Here is a 21,616-nt window from a genome sequence, read left to right on the forward strand (position 1 = left end):
TGATATACTTTGAAGTTTTTGAAAGCAGCAAAGGCTAAGAATATTCTGATAGCTTCGAGCCTAACTACTGGTGCAAAGGTTTCATCATAGTCTATTCCTTCTTCTTGTCTGAATCCTTGTGCAACCAGTCTTGCTTTGTTTCTTACAATTGTTCCTTCCTCATTTAGTTTGTTTCTGAATACCCACCGAGTTCCAATGACAGCTTGGTGAGAAGGTCTAGGTACTAGAAACCAAACTTTATTCCTCTCAAATTGATTCAGCTCTTCTTGCATAGCTTCTATCCAACTGGGATTCAGAAGAGCTTCTTCAATCTTCTTTGGTTCACCTTAAGAAATAAAAGCAGCATGCATGTATTCATTTATCATCTGTCTTCTAGTCCTTAGTGGAGCTGCTGGATTTCCAATTACCAAAGATGGAGGATGAGATTTTCTCCAAATAAAAGGATTTAGATTGTCTTCATATAAGGCAGTAGATTGTTTTGGAGTATCGACTGCTGGTTCTGGAATGTCAGGTGCTGGTTCTGGAGTATCAGCTCCTGGTTCTGGAATGTCAGGTGCTGGTTCTGGAGTATCAGCTGCTGGTTCTGGAATGTGAATGTCTGGTTCTGGATTTTGAATATCCTTGACACTTGCTTCTGCATCATCTTCACTGTCTAATTCCAGATAAACCCTGTCTAATCTTTTACTTAAATTAGATATGTTATTAATCTCGGGAACACTGCTGTCTTCATCAAAGACAACATGAATAGATTCTTCAACATTAAGAGTTTTATTATTGAAAATTCTAAAAGCCTTAGTAACTGCTGAATATCCCAGAAATAAACCAGTGTCAGATTTTGAATCAAAAGCAGCTTAAATGATTTTTGCCATTATTGTGCACAAAGCATCTACAACCGAAAACATGAAAGTAAGATACGTTCGGTTTACTTCCTTTCCATATTTCATATGAAGACTGATTGTTTCTCTTGTTGATCATCGTTCTGTTTTGTGTGTAGCAAGTTGTATTAATAGCTTCTGCTCAGAAGCGCTGAGAGATGTCTGCATCTGCTAGCATTGTTCTAGCAGCTTCTTTAAGTGTTCTATTTCTCCTCTCAGCTACTCCATTTTGTTGAGGCGTCCTGGCAGCTGAATATTCATGATGAGTGCCCTGTTCATCTAGATATATCTCAAGAATCTTGTTAGTAAATTCAGTACCTCGATCACTTCTGATTCTAATGACAGAAACTGATTTTTCATTTTGAATCTTTTTCAAAAGTTTGATCAGGAGGTTACTGGTTTGATCTTTTCCAGCAAGAAAAATTACCCAAGTAAATCTAGAGAAATCATCAACAACAACAAGGGTGTATCTCATTCCCCCTAAGCTTATGATAGGGATTGGACCAAATAAGTCCATATGTAATAATTCTAAACATCTTGAGGATGATTTGCTGCCTTTATTTTTGAAGCTAGATCTTACTTGCTTACCAATTTGACATGCAGAACATACATGATTCTTAATAAATTTTATGTCTGGCAATCCATCGACTAAGTTCTGCTTTTTGAGATTGTTGATAGACTTAAAATTTAGATGATTCAGTCTTTTGTGCCACAACCAGTGTTTATTACTTAGAGATGCAACTAAACATGTAGGAGCAATGATATGATCTATGTTCCATGAGATTTTATAGGTGTTGCCTTTTCTTACTCCGGTTATAACAGTAGAATCATCAGCATTTGTAACTGTGCAAGTGTGCTTCTGGAATGCTACTGAAAATCCATTATCACATAATTGACTAATACTGATCAAGTTATAACAAAGATTTTCAACTAAGAGCACATCCTTAATAGTGATGTTACCATGATAATCTTACCCTTACCCACGGTTTTACCTTTTGAGTTATCCCCAAAGGTTATCTCTGGTCCAGCACAACTTACTACTTCTGATAGCAGACTTTTCTGTCCAGTCATATGTCTTGAACATCCACTGTCCAAATACCACGTTGAGCTACTGATCTTGGTTTTCTTCACCTGTTCCTGCAAGCACAAATTTTAGTATCTGGTACCCAATCTATTTGGGTCCAAGCCTTATTAGTCCCTTTGGAACCCACATTTGTATAATTTTTATACTTCGGGTATCCATGGAGGTATGTGCAACAGAGGGTCTGTTGTTTCTAACATTGTGCATCTTAGTATGTTGTTCTTCCCTTCTGTTTCTGTTGTCTAGCCTGTATCTCTTCTGAACAGGTCTAGAATTGTAGTACTGGTAGTTTTTAACCTTCATAGGAGGTTGTCTTCCTGAGTTGAATCCTCTTCTGATTCTAGAACTCTGGTCAACTTTTTCCTTAGGTTCAACATAACTCAGACCATAATGCATCCTTTTGTTCATCTGATTTACATTCATTTCTACTGAAACAGTAGGTACTTCTTGTTTCTGTACCACACTGGATTTCACAAAGTGAATATACTTCCCTTTGCACATATCCAGTTTTGGCTTAGTATTCGTTTCAGAAGTACCTTAATTATTACAAAATCCGAGACCACTCCTGTCTCCAGATTGTTTTTGTAATTCTTGCATCTTTTTCAGTGAAATAGAGGACTTGTTCCAAACATTTACCAGCAGTGATAACTTCTGATTTTCAGAAAGCATCTTCTGGTATTCTTCTTTTGCTCTTTCATTCTCCGTTTTTAATTTACTCATCTCAACTTGTAAATCATTACAGTTGTCTACTTGCAAGCAAGTTAACTTACTGTTCTGATATTTTAAGTCCTGATTTTTAGATCTTAACTTCCTCGAACGATTTAGAAAGTCTATAATACTCTTCTACCATGTCGTGTAATGCTTTGACTAAATCATTGCGTGTAAATTCATCAGAGTCAAAGTCAAATACCTCTCCGGATGTCGAGGTTGACTCAGTATTTGCCATCAGACATTTGATCTCATCTTCATCACTTTCACTCGAATGGCTTTCAGAACCAGAAGATTCAGAACTTGAGTCTGCCCATTTGGACTTACTTTTTTCTGCAACCATTGCCTTCATGTCTCTTCTGGTCTTTTTATCATTGCGTTTGACACCCTTCTTCCTCTGGTCATCCTTCTTTGGTTTTGGACAATCAGCAATGAAGTGTCCAACTTTTCCACAGTTAAAGCATGCCATATCACTAGGTGATGATTCCTTTTTGAAATTGCGGTTGGCACTTTGAAATGTTCTATGATTCTTTCTCATGAATCTGGAAAACTTCTTAACAAATAATGACATTGCGTCATTGCTTATCTGTTCAGCACTTCTCTCAGAAGTGTTCTCTAAAGCAGTAGCAGAAGATGAACTTGGAGCAACTGTAGTAGTAGAGTTAACAGTAGCTGCGAGAGCTTTGGTTGGTGGATTTGCTAAGGGCTCTTCTCCACTTCGAACTTTAAGTTCAAACTCATATGCCTTTAAATCCGAGAACAAGTCGTGTAGTTCTAACTTGTTGAGATCCTTGGAAGCTCTCATTGCCATTGTTTTGACGTCTCATTCTCTGGGTAGGCCTCTCATTACCTTTAATGCAATTTCTCTATTGCCAAAGTCTTTCCCAAGAGCTGAGAGTTCATTGACGAGGCTGCTGAATCGTTCATCAAATTCATTCATAGTTTCTTCAGCCCTCATCTTCATATTCTCAAACTTCTGCATGGCTACAGACAGTTTGTTTTCCTTTGTTTCTTCATTTACTTCACAGATCTGAATTAATTTTTCCCAGATTTCCTTGGCAGTATGGCACATCTTGAGTTTGCTGAAGGTATTTTTGTCGAGTGTCTTGTATAAATGTCCTTCGCAACGTTGTCAAGATTGGCTTTCTTCTTGTCCTCACTTGTCCATTCATATCTTGGTTTTTCAAGCATCTGAGGTGCATCCTTCGGTGATAGCAATAGCTGGATTTGGCTTTAAGATCTTTAATGGACCATCAGTGATGACATACCACATGTCATCATCTTGAGCTGCAAGATGAGCGTGCATTCTGATTTTCCAATCATCGAAATCTTCTTTTGAGAACATTGGAACTTTGCTTAAATGAGCCATGTCTATTAAATATTTTTCAGAACAAGAATAACTCTGCTCTGATACAACTTGTTGAGGATCGGGTTGAGTTTAGAAGGGGGGGATTGAATAAACTCAACGGCAAACTTAACCGATTTTTCGGAATGATGTGCTAAAATTCTGTTAGAGATTTTAACGATTCTTGTTCAAGTATAAAGACCAGCAGATCACAAGATAATGTGCGAAAAACGATCTGTTGGTTAGTAGGGTGAAAAATAATAAAGCCGAAAAGCAGTAGATAGCACAAGGTTTGTTTCTGGAAGTTCGAAGATGAATCTTCTACGTCTCCCCTTCTTCTGTTTCCAGAAGATATCACTAAAAGACTTTGGTGAATACAGCACAACAATTGTACACACCCACTTCAACAGGACTTACCCTTCGCCTATTGAAACTCTTAGCTTTACAACTCAACTTCTTGAATGATCTTAAGTTCTGGAAAAGACTCTTTTCCAGTTACAAATTCTTCTATCAATGAAATAGTGAAGTGAATAGCTTGAGAAGATATAACGAAAAATAGCTAGCACAATATGATCTCAATGATCAAGAGTATGCAATGAAGCGTGTGCTGCTTTTTCAGTGTTTGAGCTCTTTTGATAACTGAAAGTTCTAACAATGCTCGAATGATGTTTTTCAATTCAGATTTTTGTTCAATGCTACGTACTACTTCACGAAATCCTTCATCTCCATATATAGGCTCTATTCAACGTTCAAAAACTGAACGGTTTTTTTCTTTTTGGTGGTTCAGCTTTATTGCTTAAAATGGACCCTGCAGAATACATCAAAAGTAATCAGTCGCAGTTCATACCAAAAATGGTATACCGTCTTAAATGTTCTTGTATAGCATTTAATGGCATTTAATGAAGCAATAAATGATGGTATCACGTTAATAGATCAACGGTAATATTTAGAGACTTTGAGATACGCAAGATTCTGTTAGTGTATATTTCGAATTTTATATCCTTCTAGTTCTGGTTTTAGCTAAGAAATTATTTAAGCAGGTTTTAGCGCGATATAAGTACTTCTGGTTTACAACATCTACTGGTTCTACTAGTTTTGAACTAATCCAACATCTACTGGTTCTACTGGTTTTGTACTTAATCCAACATATAATGGTTTTTCCTTAGCATCTCCACAATAAATTTAATTCTAACAAATATATTATCCGCGAGTCAAACAATTCATCTTAAGTTATAAGCTTATCTTTGATAGGTAAATTCCCAAAAATATAAGTAAACTTATATCAGATAGGTGTATTATCAAAATATAAGTCACTTATATCTGATACGTACATCCCCAATATGATTCAACTTATCTTGGTACATTCCCAAAGAATGTTACAGTTATTTCTTTTCGTATGATAATACCAATCTAGTCTACCTTATCATCTCTCCATTATCACTGTTCTTTTTCACTCAATCTATAGGTACTTCTTCTTCTCTAAGCTCTTAATGTAGCTACGTTGATCAGTCGTAATCTTCATCCAAGTTTTGGAGAGTGAATGTTCATAATTGATCTCAAGAGTACAGGTTGAGTTATAGACAATTACTGGAATGAACAAAATCAGTACTGTCTATGCATTTAATGGAAGAAAATAGCTCAAAATTTTTCAGTCTCAGAATTTCGTGAAAAATTTACTAAAAATCCTTCACATCAAGAACATGAATGATACCAAGTTTGGTGTAAAAATGCTAAGCCATTTGGAAATGAAAATTCCTCAAAGTTTCGAAAAGTTCGAAAATTTTACGGAAATGATGATATCACTATCTTACCGAAGGATTTTGAGGTTCGTCGGCGGTGCTAGAAAGATTGAATCGTTCTAGTTTAGGTTCTTCTCATCGAGAGCTTTCCAACGCCTACTTTTAATAGTAAAAATTCCTTCAGGATCAAAAGTTATGGCCGTTTGAAGTTTGCGCGAAAAACACCTCAACTTCTATGCCATTTGCAAGGTCTACTGCATGCGCCTACTGGAATTCGCGGTCTACTGCAATTCTGATGCTACTGCAATCAGTTTGCTGCTTTTCCAGCATTGTCTGCTGCTTTCCAGCACTGTTAGAACCAGTCTGCTGCATTCCGAGTCTACTGACTCAGTCTTCTGCATTCAGATCTACTCGTTTCCATCTACTGGTTCTGGTTTCGGGCTACTGGTTTTGGGTCTACTGAATTTTTTTTTTTTATTTAGACATGCTACTGTATTGTTTCCCTACTGATTTTCCTAACTGTACGTAGTTAGTCTATCATTTCAGTAGTCTATTACAGTAGTTTATTTTCAGTAACTTTCAGAACTTATTTCCAGAAGTCTATAAGAACTTATTATTTCTAGTTCATCCTCCCCAGATTATGAAACCTGGTTTGCTCTGATACCACTTCAATGTCACGCCCCGGGACGGGGGTTGGTTGACACCGGCGTTGCTCTCAAATTTACATTCGAAAACAACAAGCCTCAGAAGTACAGAATTCAGAAATCAGTCTTTTATTCGTAAATACTGAATATTCAATGTCTGATACAACTCAAATAATAATGTTTTACAGCGGCAATGTAAAACCAGAAATACAATGTCTGAACATATGCAGCGGAATTAACATAAACATAAACTGAGAACAATAATCTTCTTCACCAGCCCCAGAACTGGATCTGCTCTTCTTCTTCTAATATTTCTTTCTCGTTCTTATCTGAGATGGGTTTGGTGGTGAGTGATGTGATTGTCACTCAGTAAGCGGGGGCGGGAATAACTCCCAGTTTTCGAAATCATTTTCATACAGAAACAGTAATACAAAAATATATAGAAATTCTTATTTTCATAACGGAAATCAGTATTCAGAAATCAGTAATCAGTATTCGGTAATCAGAAATCAGAAGTTTAACAAGTAAGCACTGAGCACATTCTTGAATTTCATGGCTAAACTGATATCAGTCCCCTATATGTTCTCTCCTCTAAGGGGTGAGGCCAGTAATCAGTAATGTTCAGAATATATATTCCTACCATTAGTTCACTAAGTTTCAGTGCTTCGAAATCAAATATCAGGAATCAAGAATATACTTTGCTTTAAAATAGAAATCATCAAACGGTTTTCAAGATATTTATACATAAGCCCACTTACTGTAATTTGCTAAAAGTGTTTCGGTTGAAGTCTGAAATCTGCTTGTTCTTGCTACTGGTTTCTACTGCTCGAAAAAATCAGCACTCTCTTAGCTCGAAAATTCAAGTGATAATCTCAAGATTTGTGTAACCCAATTCAAAGGTCTGAGAGTGTTATTTATATGCCAAATTATGACTGTTAGCCTCCCAATTAATGATCATAATATGACATTAACAGCCTTTATTCCATGTTAATGCTTCAGTTACAAGTCTAAGCTGAATCAGTAACTGTCTGCTGCTTTCTCGCTCTTCTGCTGCTGGATTCTATCTGCTGGAAAATACATGTCTGCTGGAAAAATACCAGCTTCTGAAATATGAGTTGCTGCTGGAATCTTGATAGCTGCTGAAACATTTCTAGCTGCTGGAAATTCAGGTTCTCACATTTTACATTCGAAAACAACAAGCCTCAGAAGTACGAAATTCAGAAACCAGTCTCTTTATTCATAATACAGAATAAATCAATTGTCTGTTATAACTTGAATACTAATGTTTTACATCAGGAAATGTAAAACCAGACATAACTGTGTCTTAATAGATGTAGCGGAAATAGCATAAACATAAACTGAGAACAATAGTCTTCTTCACCAGCCCCAAAACTGGATCTGCTCTTCTTCTTCTAACTTTTCTTCCTCGTTCTTATCTGAGATGTGTTTGGTGGGTGAGTGATATGGTTGTCACTCAATAAGCAAGGGGCGGGAATAACTCTCAGTTTTCGAAATCATTTTCATACAGAAACAGTAATACGGATATACAGAAATTCTTATTTTCATAACAGAAATCAGTATTCAGAAATCAGTAATCGAAAATCAGTATTCGGTGTTCAGTAATCAGAATTTAACAAGAAAGCACTGAGCACGTTCGTGAATTTCATGGCTAAACTGATATCAGTCCCCTATATGTTCTCTCCTCTAAGAGGTGTGGCCAGTAATCAGTAATCAGTCATGTTTAGAATATATATTCCTACCATTAGTTCACTAAGTTTCAGTGCTTCGAAATCAAATATCAGGAATCAAGAATATACTTTGCTTTAAAACAGAAATCATCAAACGATTTTCAAGATATTTATACATAAGCTCACTTACTGTAATTTGCTAAAAGTGTTTCGGTTGAAGTCTGAAATCTGCTTGTTCTTGCTACTGGTTTCTACTGCTCGAAAATCAGCACTCTCTTAGCTTCGAAAATTCAAGTGATAATCTCAAGATTTGTGTAACCCAATTCAAAGGTCTGAGAGTGTTATTTATAGGCCAAATTATGACTGTTAGCCTCCCAATTAATGACCATAATCTGACATTTACAGCCTTTATTCCATGTTAATGCTTCAGTTACAAGTCTAAGCTGAATCAGTAACTGTCTGCTGCTTTCTCTGCTCTTCTACTGCTGGATTCTGTCTGCTGGAAAATACATGTCTGCTGGAAAAATACCAGCTTCTAAAATATGAGTTGCTGCTGGAATCTTGATAGCTGCTGAAACATTTCTAGCTGCTGGAAATTCAGGTTCTCACAGTTATTATGTCATAATTAGGTTGATTGAAAAGTTTGTCGTATGAACAAGTGAACATGTTGTATATGGTCATGATGTTATTTTATCTATTGTATTTTGATCTGTTTAGATTGACAAATACTTTTAAACATGATGTTGTTCAAATGATTTTAAACAATATATAAATCTAAATTTCGTAATTATGTTTTGATTGTTAGTTAACCACGTGTAACACACGTGCAGTTTCCTAGTATGTTTCCCAGTTTTCCGTTAAGAGTAATAGTATATTTTTTTCCACTGTTCTTTTGTTCAGCATTCCATTCTTATCACGCCATCCTCTCATGGCAGCATCGACCATGAGTTTTAATAATTCATTGCTCTCCTCAGTCGTCCACAAATTATATTTTGTTTGTGAATCGCCCATTTATAATTTCTTAAGAAAATGTAGAAGTTAAATATCTCAATAATTATATTAAAATATAAACATGGAGTTCTTAAATTTGCTCAAACATGTTAGAACATTAAAAATGCATCAGCCTACACATGTAAAAATGCATCATACCTTCATAGTATATATATTGAAACAAAAATGAATACTTGCAAGAAAATAAAAGGGTTCACAGTCGAGAAGGAAAAATTACTATGCTCCTAACTCTTCTACTCCTAACAGCTGAAAAATGACGTTATCTTCTCACACTCATTAAAGCAAACAAAGAAACACTGTATAATATGTGGTGAATGATAATAAAAAATTTAGATGAAAAAGCCTATTAAAAAATCATGAATTTTTAAAAGTATAAAATAATCGATTAAATAAGTCAAAAATTAAACTTCAATATAAGAACAATCAATTTTACTGTGTACGTATGAATGATTCTAATCAAACTATTATTTTCAAAAGAATTTTTACAAATAATAAGTAATATTTTTATTTTTATTCTCTATATAATATGTGGTGAATAAGAACCACCAAACTATTACCACAATTCTTTTTACACATATATATACACATACATCGGATCATTCATCGTTTTTATGAGATAAAGAAAATTTATGAAATACAATAATCATAATGATTCAAGAAAAAATAACAATTCATCTATTTACACATAAATATTGGCAATATAAATATATAATTCAAGAATGACCAATCATACCTTTGAATAGAAGAAATTTTTTTGAGAGAGTGAAGAACCTTAAAGACATCTTGAGATAGAAGAGAGATAGCGTATTTTTTAAAAAAAAAAAGTCCATCAAAATCTTTGGTATATGTGGAAGAATATTTTAGATTTTCTGTAATTGTACATAAGACTTCAAGGTTTTACATAAATAATAAATAAGAATCCTTGAAAATCTATGGATTTTTTGGATACCTCTTGACTTATGGAGAGTTTTAAAAAGTCAAGTTTAAATACCACGTGACTTTTTAAAACTCTACCAAAATCCATGTTGAATACCATTAAACATATATAGAATATATTAAAGTTTAAATTGAATACCTCTGGATTTTACCCTAAGAGTTAAGTCACAAGCGCGGTTCTTTTTTGCCATTCCAGAATATAGTTGAAAAAGTACAGAGATAGGGAAAATGAAAGAGATACATGGAAGTGAAATTGGCTGCCATGTAAAGCTTGCTTTTAACGTACTAACCAGGATGGAATAACATTGTCAAACAAAGATTATTCATAAAATATGCATATGATCCAACGACTATTAAGCAAGGGAATGACTAAACCGCAGTACCACTCGGAATTGTAATTTTATACTAGCATTCATGTGCACGTACGTGTACAATCGTTTTTTGATCTCTATCAGGATTAATATATTGTAAGAAATTCACCAATGCATCCTCAATCTCGGATAGGATTGGAAATACATGTTTTGTAAAATTAACATTTCTAAGAAAAATAGATGAAGTATGAAGATATTATTGCTCCATTAAATTCGTCCAAGTAGAAAATATTGCCACTTCTTAAGTTTCGACAGTCCTTGAAGCTGCATGGTGATGATTCTTGAATCTTAAGCTTACTCACTTTCAGTAAATTTTTGCAAGTAAATTGTTTTCATCAAAAATTTAGTCAGAGTTGGTAATTCGAAATGCAACATTGTTCGCTACATCAGTTCTATACAATGTCTAGTCCAGACTAAAAGAAACTAAGAAAACAAGGACATCAATGTACAAAGCAACAAATCTGTAGAAAATATCTCCAGGTATAAATCTGTAACGAAATTTAGCCAACTAACTTGTACGAAGTCGCTTCACAGAGAAACGATTGAGCTATATTCTCAGTTACTGAGCACTAGCGCTTCGTGCTCATGACCCCTCTCGACCCGCCATAGATTGAGCCCAACATGGCCATTTGTGCCTTCATCAGAAGTTAAAGGAACGTTAAGATCAATGAAATTGTCAACAATTCCAAATTGTTGGTTTCCTGCGGTACTCTCTTTTGTTTTGCTTTCAGCAAATGCAGCATAATGAGCCCTTTTATGGCCACCCAAAGCTTGACCCGAACCAAAGAACTTGAAGCATGTCGAACACTGGTAATCCTTAGTTCCTTGATCTAATCGAATGCCATTATATTCAACCTGATCATCTTGCTTGATACAATCTTCATTTGCAGATAATTGGCTAGCATTTGTGTCCACTGAGGAGATGTTACTGCACAGTCTATGCCTTGCTCTGTGGCTTCCAACGGCTTGGTGAGATTTAAAGTTCTTGTCAAGCATTTTTTGCCTGTTCTCATGCTTCTTCTCAGAATCCTTCGAGATTTCGAGATTATTAGCGCCATTCTGAGGAGAATTATTTTCCATTTCATGTACAGAAAGTTTCGCTTTCTTGCAAGACATGGATTTCAAGGATTCTGAATCAGTTTCTTGAATCCGGGCTTCCATTATCAGATCCTTTTCCGATTCTGCAAATTTGATGGGCACAGAAGAACCCTCTAGCATTTTAGGTGTTTTGATAGATCCAAGACCATCAAATTCTGACGCATTTTTAGAAAATGTAGCTTCACAACCGGAAGTGCAACAATCAAGTTTCTCACTTGTAAGACTATTTGAAATCTTATCACCATCACAAACAAAACTTCCATCAGTTCCATTAATTTTCCTACTTTTCTTGAATGATCCTGCTCCAAAATATACAGAATCATGATAAGAAGACTCAGTGACACCTATGGACAGCATCAACAAGCAGACAGCTGCATTCTGCTCCTCCTCAAAAGCAGAGGACGATGCATTTAAACTGGACACCTCTGGATTTGCTTCAATCTTATACCTGACCCTCGACCGTTTTTTACGAACAGTGCATAAACTCCTCAAGTCTAATGAATTATCAGATGATTCGCCGCGAGCCCTCGATGATTTCTTGGAGTGGCTCTTCATGTGACCAAACATGGCTCTGATCGAATCGAATGCTTTCCCACATGTCTTGCACTGATGCAGGCCTTTACGCTTCGTTGAATGGAATCTCATGTGACCTGACAGAGCTCTCAGTGATGGAAACCGTTTGTGACACACTTTACAGGCTGCCTTTCTTGAAATGCCGCATTTCGGTTTGGAAATTTCCGAAGATTTCTTAGGATTATCTCTTAATTCATAGCCATTACTTAGATAACTCTCTCCATGATCCGTGTTACTGCGGCAATTCTTGACGTCTTCCACGCTCAGAAAGGAACTGTTTGAATGATCATTGGAGGGTTTTTCTAGTTGAAAACCACCATTTTGATCATTTGCGGATTCAGAATCCATTCCAATTGCTACTTTTGATTCTGCTGCTTTCTTTGATGCTGAAATCTGGGCTAAGTGAACCCTCATGTGACCTCCAAGTGACTTCCCACTGACGCAACTTTTGCCGCATATCTTGCATACGTACCTCTGTTCTTGCGACTCCTCCATCGCTACCGAAATTTCTCGGATCCAAGAACCAAAAAACAAAAAGAAAACGAAAAGGAAGAAAAACCCAGACTAAGAATTCGATCAACAAACTTCCATCATCCACTGCCCGCTTGATTACGCTGAATTGAAAGAGAACCCCACCAATCGATCAAAAAAACAAGGTATTACTCCAGAATCCATTCAAAAAACGTCTAGCCTCCTCGAGAAGGTGTCCTCTGAACAGCAAGAAGCAAATGCTGAAGCGATTGACGAAGAACCCATCGCGGGTTCTGAGCAAAAACAAGATCTTGAAATTGCAAATGCGTTGAAAAGAGAGTTTTCCCAAACTCTTTTCTCTTCTGTAGCAAAATTGAAGTGAATGGGAGTCGTTGATAGAATAACTACTCGGTGGAATCCTGGTGATACCTAACCATCGAGTAAAGAAAGACTTGCATGCATTAAAAGATTAGACCTCCCCATGACTTTTGTAAACGGTAAACCGAGATCGGAAAAGTGACGGAGGCCAAAAATCAATCTTAAGGTATTATAACTTGTAATGACAAAAAATAATAATCAAAATATAAAATACTTTGTAGTGGAATTTATTTCTTAGAGTTTATTTAACATTCGAAAATAAATGGAAAAAATGGAAGATCGATTGGTGGAGAGTGAATAGAATTTGTTCTCTTTGTTTTGGGGGGTCTTGCGAGTTGCGTCACGTTGACTAAATGAATGGAAATCACTAATCAACTCTATTTAAGGTATTGATTTATCTACAATTACACACCCTTTAACATGGGCTATATGCACAACATATTGAAGATTTCTTTTTTTAAAAAAAATGATGAATGCTCGTTTTATGAAATACAACTTAACTAACGCAAAAACTTGTGTGAGACGGTCTCACGGTTCATATTTTGTGAGACGGATCTCTTATTTGGATCATCCATGAAAAAGTATTACTTTTTATACTAAAAATATTACTTTTTGTTGTGAATATCGGTAGTGTTGACTCGTCTCACAGATAAAGATTCATGAGATCGTCTCACAAGAGACCTACTCTTCAACTAGAAATTGCAATAATTTGTAATATATGTTAAAGTTTGATGTCTTTTTCTATTCTACAATCTCTACTATTTACTCAGCTGAACAAACCCATTTGTTGTCCATACTGTGTAATTTGTAACTATCTTTATTTTTTTGTTGATTGACAAAATATAATAAGACTAACAAGTACACCAAATCGAGTTTGTAATATAAGTTGAAGTTTCTTGTCTTTGTTACTTTCTGGTGTCGTTTACACGAGTGAACAAACAAATCTTTGCTCTTTGCACCAAGTATAATTACTAAATAGTAGCATGTCTCGTACATATTTTCTAGACATGAATGTTTGTTTCAACCAAGTAAAATAGGCCTAGCAAATGTACTAAGGTGAGTTTGTAGTACGTATTAAAGTTTCAAGTCTTTATGACCGAACACACTTTGCTTGCACAGATCACAATTATATACAAAACTAGTTTTTATTTGAGAAATAGTTTAGACACTTTCGCTCAAACTGAACTCGCCAAATTGCTCAATGTTCAAAAAGAGAGCAATCACAACTATTCCACTAATTCGATATAGACAAAAAAATGACCAAAATAATTTAAAATATTTCAAATGTTGAGACGACGATCTATTCAATTCTCAACATATATTAACTTACAAGTTTGCTTCCATGAAATCCAAGCACAAAAGGACGGTATTATTTTCTATCAGAAAGCATTTGCAATCGCTTAATTATAATCATTAGCATCAAAATTTCGGTAAAACCACAACCCCCTTGTGGAATCAAGAAATGCCCTTCAGCTCTGAGTTATACGATAACAGGATGCCATTGCATTATTCATGACAAATGGAAATGAGAACATTAAATTTTTCGACCGACTACGCTTTCTCTGTCCATTACATACCTGGATTTAAAACTTAACATCAGGACTACCTCGTAAGACAAGCATCTTTCATTCACATTTCATTGCAGAAGTGACTTCCCAATCCACCATGTCAGAGTCTAGCTCAGCCAATCCACCGTGGCCCTGCTGCCTTCCACAATTCACGATTGTTACAATAAACTTTTCCTTCCCGAGTGCAGACGGATACATAATTTGTTCTTCCTGAAGGATAGCAATACCGGGGAAAACAAAAGATTTCTTAGTAAGAGCACCCATCTGGGATGTCTTGCCAAACGACATACCCATAACATGCTATGCACGTTACCTGATTCAGCATCAAAGCAAAATAACAAAATAAACACTGAAAAAACCCTTTTTCGATTATGTAGCCTCAAAAAAATTTGAAAAGAAAAGCTAGTTTAAATCGAATGTCAACTCTATTATTTGGTTTTCCATGATAATAAACTAAAGTACTTGAAATTCATATAATTGCATTAAAAAAACATGTTAAGCTATGTTTTCTTGTCCTTCATTACACCTAATAGTATACATTTGTATCTCTTATTGAATTTATAAGAAGGGTGAAAATGTGTAACATTTATTTGATCTTACGTCAGGAAGTTCATAGAACTCATCTGGAGTTATCTGCAGCAACTCAGCAGCAGTCCTACCAATACACCAAGCAAATAACCTTGTGGTATCATCTGCAAGAGTAATTTTTAAATGGAAGGTTCGTTGTACTTCAGCATTGCGAATATGGTAGCAGAATTTGCATTCAAGATCTCCACTCGATGTTAAGTCAACAAGATGACCGCAAGGGACGTGCATAAATCTTGTATTTATGTGACAATGTTCAATTTGATCTATCCATACTCGACATACCTGAATGGTAATTGGGAAAAAAATGATCTGAGATCAACTTAAACGCCAAGACCAGGGACCAAATCAATGTTAGGCTTTAAAACAAGTGGATAAGACCTAAGCAAAGTATCACCGGCATAGTTTAAGTCTTCCAAAAATAAATAAGAAACCTAATCTAGCACCACCAAAACCAAACTTTATTGAGCAAACTTGTTTATCAGCCTTATGCTTCCTGGGAAAAATATCGTCATAAGAAACCATCTGTAACCAAAAGTAATTGCTGCGGTTGAAACGAAATTTTCCTAGTGAAGAATAAAACAGCAACTTTTCAATGTACACTGAGATTGATTACTGCTAAATACAAACGAAGGTCACAAACCTGTGCACCACTGGTGTGGAGAGATAAATCAGATAGACTCGATAATTTGTGGAGACAAGATGAATTAAGAAAAGCTAGCAAGCAACTTGTATTGATGACTGAGGCTTCAGTGTCATTCTCATGCCATACCAACTCAAGCCTGATCAAAAAATAGTCAAGGCACAAATTTTGATGAATATAAACTTTTGAAATGGAATAAACCAAAAGAAAAAACAACGAAATACAGAAACTGAAAAAAATATATATTTAAATATTGCCAGCACTTTCATGACTCAAAATGTAGTCAGCACACAGTTACCTTTTCCGACGAGTCATTGAAGAGCTTAAACCAGATATGTAGACTGCATGACCAACCCCTAATCTCCCCAATGACCTAAGGACAATTATGGGGAAAAAAGGTCATTCATCTCTTTTGGCAACTTCAGCGAGTGTACAATCAAACATCTTATGGTAGACGCACGCAGTTTAAAGTTTTAAGTACTAATTCCCTTCCTTATATCAACTACACCACAAATCTCATTATCCGTCTCAAAGTGCATTTCTTTTCAAACACCACACTGCCACTAAATGCTGAACAAATGTGTAACTATGTTAATGGCTAATTTTAGTGTTTCTTGTTCCTCCAGTCCTCCTAATGTTCAGAAGCACAAGAATTATTTTGCTCCTAAAGGATACTAATCCTGTTTTTAAAACCCGAGTGGCATTTGAGTCACTTTAAGAGAAAAAATCTTGCAATTCTGCAAAATACTTTATGGATGCATTCATATGCATGGACTTCATGTCTCAGATAAGACTATATACCATATAGCAGAACGTTAAACATATCTAGTAATCATTCAATTTTTATTGATCCGCTATAATAGATTGTAAGGGTAAGTGGTAACATCACACATATAATGCACATGCAAATTGCAAAAAATTTTACATACCAATATCTAATGAAATGTAGCTTTACCCACATTGCTCCAGTTGCATCTTCAATCTTCAAAGAAAACCTGGACTCTGAATTTTTATTTATGTCTCTCACAATGCCATAGAGGCTTATGCCAGTCATCTTGTCACCTAGATCTACAATATATGACTGAAAGACTTTGAACATATAGGACGCAGATAAGAAGTTTAGAAATCCTAATAATTGAAAGTTTAGATTACAAAAAATCTTGATCCATTATACCAGAAAAGAACAACGAATTTATGGGATTGCATGTACGGTAACATTGACAAATTTATAAGCCATAGAGTCATTCTGATATATGGGAAGTCAACAATAAAACCTTTCATCATGCTATAAATGAATTAATCAAGCCAATTAACCAAGCCACAAATCTTTACATCAGATTATCAAGTTCTAGAAAGAGAAGAATAATTGATTTTGAACTTTTATTTTATAGAGCAAAAGGCTGTATCATGTACTTGATAGTTCGGAGAGAGTCGAGCTTACTCGAAAGGGATAATTTCTAAAGTCGATTGACCCTTGAGAATCACAAGGTAATGTCACTTGAGAAACCATAGGTCCCTGAGTCAGATTTGATGCGCTTAACAATCCTGATCCTTGATAATGACTCTGTGTCAATGGAAGACATACCTGAAAAAATGGAGTGGATTTTTGTCATAACACTCTAATAGAATCATAACTAAAATCATTGATTAATTAAGCATTAGTTACTTGTCCTTTATGCTGAATAAGAGGCACCAAATACAGCTGGGTTGCACTGCCATATTCCAGACAAATTTCATTGCATGCATCAAGAAAACTATCGATAGGACTTGCAATAAATGGTTTGTCAATGGCAAGCATACTTCCCACACTGCATAGCAGTAATGCAATTAGATGTATGTTCAACAAAAATAAGCGTATTAAAAATATAAAGAAAATAAAAAATGAAGGACCAATTATACCTGAGTAGATCGGCAACTGCAGTCTGCTCTCCCCAGAGTAAGAATTTTAATCTCACGCCATCATTGTCCACAAGAGTTATTTGTTTCCTTTGCAAATTATCAGATCTCCCCTGAGTTTCCAGTGATCCTATATGTTCAATTCTGTTCAAAACCAAGAAGACGGTGACATACCATGGAAAATATACCACAGAACTGCAAAAGTTGCAAAATCGAGCTTGTTCAATCTCCTCTTACTGAATGTTAAGAACCAATATAGATCATGTTAAATAGTACTTTATAAAAAAAAGATTCGGAGCTCATATATTCTACAAAACTTCTTGAAGGAAGACAAAATGGTGCAGCGAAATAGTTCCAAAGGCTCTCTTTATAACCCGGGAAAAGACCTGACAGAACCAATTAATCGAAACTGGAAGAGCCAACCAGAACAGATTCAATTTGGTTCAACAGAAACACGTGAGAGAAATGGTATAATACCTTGTATATAATGAATAATTTACTCCCTCCTTCACTGCATCGAGAGAAATTGAAGAAAAAGAGTCGGAACAAAACTGTGCTCCAATAAGCATGGCATCATCATCTTCATCCTGCATCAGAAGATAAAAGATAGTCTCATAACAGGAATCATGTAATTGAATTCGGAAAACCATCATTGAATTGCAATTAAAAGTAGCCAATGAGGTACTGGTTTCATTATTGCTCTATGACTAAAACATGAAATGTCAGAACTTTTGTAGCATGATGTGCAAAACATTGAGAGCCAGGGATACCTCATCTAACAACACAACAAGATATTCAGTTGGCAAAAGGCGTGTAAACCCCAAGGCAGCCCGAAGACGACATCCAGTTAAGATAATTTCACGGCCTTCCTTCAGAATCCCATTTTTGGAATAAGCAATGTTTTTAAACCTGTGTGTTTTGGAGTTGGATGGACGAATATTGATAAAAGTAAATATGATTTGCCATATGTAAAATTGGAGTGCTAGAAAATCATCCAATATCATATGTAAACCAGTCTACATATCATTTTATAACGGAAGTTCCTGTAAATGAGTTAAAAGGCACTGATATGGGATAAATAACATGCTGATTCAACAAAAACAATGATTTCGTAAATAGGATTTGTGATGAAACCTGCTGTGAAGATATAAATCTATGGTGTTGGAGCTCCAAATATCCCCCAAGGTAAGCATGATGATACTTGTCCCTGTAAAAATGTAATATTCAATTTTGAGTTAATCAAACTGAAGCAACCAAGATCTCCCAAAATGGGATTAAATTACCCAACGAGTTAAAACATCAATATTCAATAAGTCTAGATCTTTCAATGCCATCTAAACAGAAATAAAGGTGGAGATGATACATTGATTTTTTCTTTTTCTTCCATAAACCATACACAAACTAAAACTACAGAGAAATGCTTTTCATACCGGGAAGAATAAAGGCTTCAAGTATAACAGCTTCAATTACGCTGTTCAAGGATAAGAACTTTTTCTCGTAAATTGAATCAATTGTCACGGTGTTCGGGAGCTTCACCCTCTTATGCTTCCTCCTCAACTTGATCATACGTCCAGACTGTTTTCTAGGAGCTCCACCTCTATTCTTCTCATTCCAAGCCTGTGTACATGCATTCATGCCCAATGTATAGACTATAAAGAGTGTGAGTCTCTATGTGTTTAAATTTGTAAAACACGTTATCTTCGAGAAACACTAGCATCAGCGTTTGGTTGGTATTTGTTGCTCGGAAAAGACGAAATTGTAGATGACTAAAGCCATCTCCAATCCATATCCTCTATTTTTCATCCTCTATACTCCAAAATAGAGATCCATGATCTCTATTTTCAAACACCTTCTCCAACCCATATCCTCTAAATATTACCCAATACTCTATTTCTTTAATTTATTTCATTTTCAACTCATATCCTCTAAATATTACCAAATAATTTTTTTTAATTTATTTCATTTCCGAACACATACACACATATAATTAATTAGTTTCATAATATATTATTTAACTAAACTTAATTAATTCGCTAAACATGGCACAACTACATGTAATTCGCTTATTAATTTTCAAAAGGACTATATGGCAATTTTTAAAATATCTATTTTGTAATTATTTTTCATCCTTTTTCAATCCTTTATATGAACAGTGATACTCCATAAACAGAGGATCACTGTTGCATACTCTAAAATGGAGGAAACAAATAGAGTACGGTTGGAGAAAAAGGATTCCTCCATTATGGAGTACGGTTGGAGATGCCCTAATACCTGATAAACCTCCGTCAGGAGAATCGCAGGGGTGACACCGGTGGGATATGCGACACAAGTTTTGAGGATTCGCTTCACAATCCAGCTCCACCCTGGCACATCCGTCGGGTCTTCTTCCAATTCAGCTGAGTTTTGATTGCAAGGCAACAGAGTCGATTTGGTGTAATCGATGAATTTGAGGAACGGGTCCTCTTCCTCTTCTGACCGTTGGATTTCCACTGGTGCTAGAAGCTGATCAGTAGAAGAGTCCATAAGGAAAGGAATTTCGGAGCCCTAGTTGATAGAACTGAATTGGGGATTGTGGAGGCGCGGGAGATCTTTTTTATATAATATTTTATTTTTTAGGCGGTAAAAGTTTTTTGAATGCTAAAATATCACATGGATCATTTAAGTTCTCAAAATGGGCTTAAGCCCAATGTCCTGAGAAACAAATCTGGGCCTGGGCCTCTTCTTGTGACAAGACTGCAATAGGCAATGGCATCTTTTATTTTTTGTTGGAGGATTTTTCTATTTTCTCGAACAAAATACACTAATGTAACTTTTCGTAGCTATAATATTTCTCTATTTTATAATAATAATCAAACTAATCATAAAATTTTTGATTAAATTCTAAAATAACTTAAATTTTAAAAAACTCTGAACAAGCACACAACGTATACACACAACACGTCAATGTAAAATCAATTATAAGTGGCAAAATCATATATATTAAAAACAATTTATATATTATTAACGATTTTTTTTTTCGAAATAAGGGAATTGGAAACCAACGCGTAACGAGAATTTATAGGTCTGAATCGAATTTAAATTTCAAAATTAAAGTAGTAGAATATATAATCAATTATAAGTGGCAACATCATGTATAAAATGTTTATAATGTTATAAGGTTTTGAAAGATAAATAGCCATTTAACTATCACTTGCATTTTTATTTTTATTTTTATTGATATTCCTAATCTAGGGGGTGAGAGGGCTTGAACTCGAGCCACTGACACGAGAGTTCTCGGAAGAGATCAGTGGAACTAAGCTCCGGTCTCACTTGCATTTTGTTTTGACTTGCCAAGAATAATAGAAAGTCCAATAACAAGAACTTCCTGCGACTGTTTTAACTAAAATTACTTGAAGTTGCAAGCGTGTATAGATCAAACCAAGTGCCATCATAAGAACTAGCATGGACAGTACTAGATCTTTTTTTTTTTGGGATCATATAATGTATTCATTTTCATCATTAGGTGGTTAAAACCTGTAAAAAAATATATTATATTGCATTATTTCATAATAATGGATCTATTTTTGGAGATATTGAGTCTCCCGAATTCAACAATGGCAGATAGTTACTTTAATGTGAGCAACAAATGAAGTTCCTATGGCAATATCCATAGCCATCTCCATCGGCTCCTCTTCCTTTTCGTCTACGAGCAGTTTCATGACCATAAAACAAAAAACTCAGAGTGATATGATTGTGATACTAATATGAATTGTTCAGATGCATATGTTGGTCCAAATTCAAGTTTTGTAGCTCGTAGCTGCAAAGAGAGAAACCAAATGGAAATTGTGAAGAATCAAATACAGCAAATCGACTCCATTCTTAGCTTTTGAAAATTTTGTGAGTGCAGGAACATATCAGCTAAGTGCAGGCAGAACTATCACAGCTAGTGAACCCTTAAATGGCAAAAAGAAAATGTGTACTTCCGTGTCATTTTTACACCCCTTTCTATGAGGACATGAAGCAGAAT

At 35.4% G+C, this 21,616-nt stretch overlaps 2 protein-coding genes across 4 annotated transcripts; both read right to left on the reverse strand.

Moving 5' to 3' along the window:
- Nucleotides 1–10,735: 10,735 nt before the first annotated feature.
- LOC142531212 (uncharacterized) lies at nucleotides 10,736–13,001 on the reverse strand. The gene has a single exon (XM_075637295.1). The coding sequence runs from the start codon at nucleotides 12,562–12,564 to the stop codon at nucleotides 10,954–10,956; it is 1,611 nt and encodes a 536-aa protein (XP_075493410.1). The 5' UTR covers nucleotides 12,565–13,001; the 3' UTR covers nucleotides 10,736–10,953.
- Nucleotides 13,002–14,304: 1,303 nt separating this feature from the next.
- LOC142532038 (uncharacterized) lies at nucleotides 14,305–20,226 on the reverse strand. 3 transcript variants are annotated; one of them, XM_075638345.1, is made up of 13 exons: nucleotides 19,882–20,224; nucleotides 19,041–19,227; nucleotides 18,745–18,817; nucleotides 18,381–18,519; nucleotides 18,088–18,197; nucleotides 17,614–17,754; nucleotides 17,381–17,522; nucleotides 17,156–17,299; nucleotides 16,644–16,795; nucleotides 16,013–16,087; nucleotides 15,715–15,853; nucleotides 15,087–15,356; nucleotides 14,305–14,696 (listed from the first exon to the last, which is right to left on the reverse strand). In XM_075638345.1, exons 1-13 carry the CDS (start codon nucleotides 20,131–20,133, stop codon nucleotides 14,544–14,546), a joined length of 1,977 nt encoding a protein of 658 aa, XP_075494460.1. In that variant the 5' UTR covers nucleotides 20,134–20,224; the 3' UTR covers nucleotides 14,305–14,543. The 3 variants fall into 3 exon arrangements, with proteins under 3 accessions (XP_075494460.1, XP_075494461.1, XP_075494462.1); XM_075638346.1 differs by having other exon boundaries at nucleotides 19,041–19,259; nucleotides 19,882–20,017; XM_075638347.1 differs by having other exon boundaries at nucleotides 14,560–14,696; nucleotides 15,087–15,178; nucleotides 19,882–20,226.
- Nucleotides 20,227–21,616: the final 1,390 nt, after the last annotated feature.

Source organism: Primulina tabacum, chromosome 17 (genome assembly GCF_025594145.1).
Source record: "Primulina tabacum isolate GXHZ01 chromosome 17, ASM2559414v2, whole genome shotgun sequence".
Taxonomy (NCBI): Eukaryota; Viridiplantae; Streptophyta; class Magnoliopsida; order Lamiales; family Gesneriaceae; genus Primulina; species Primulina tabacum.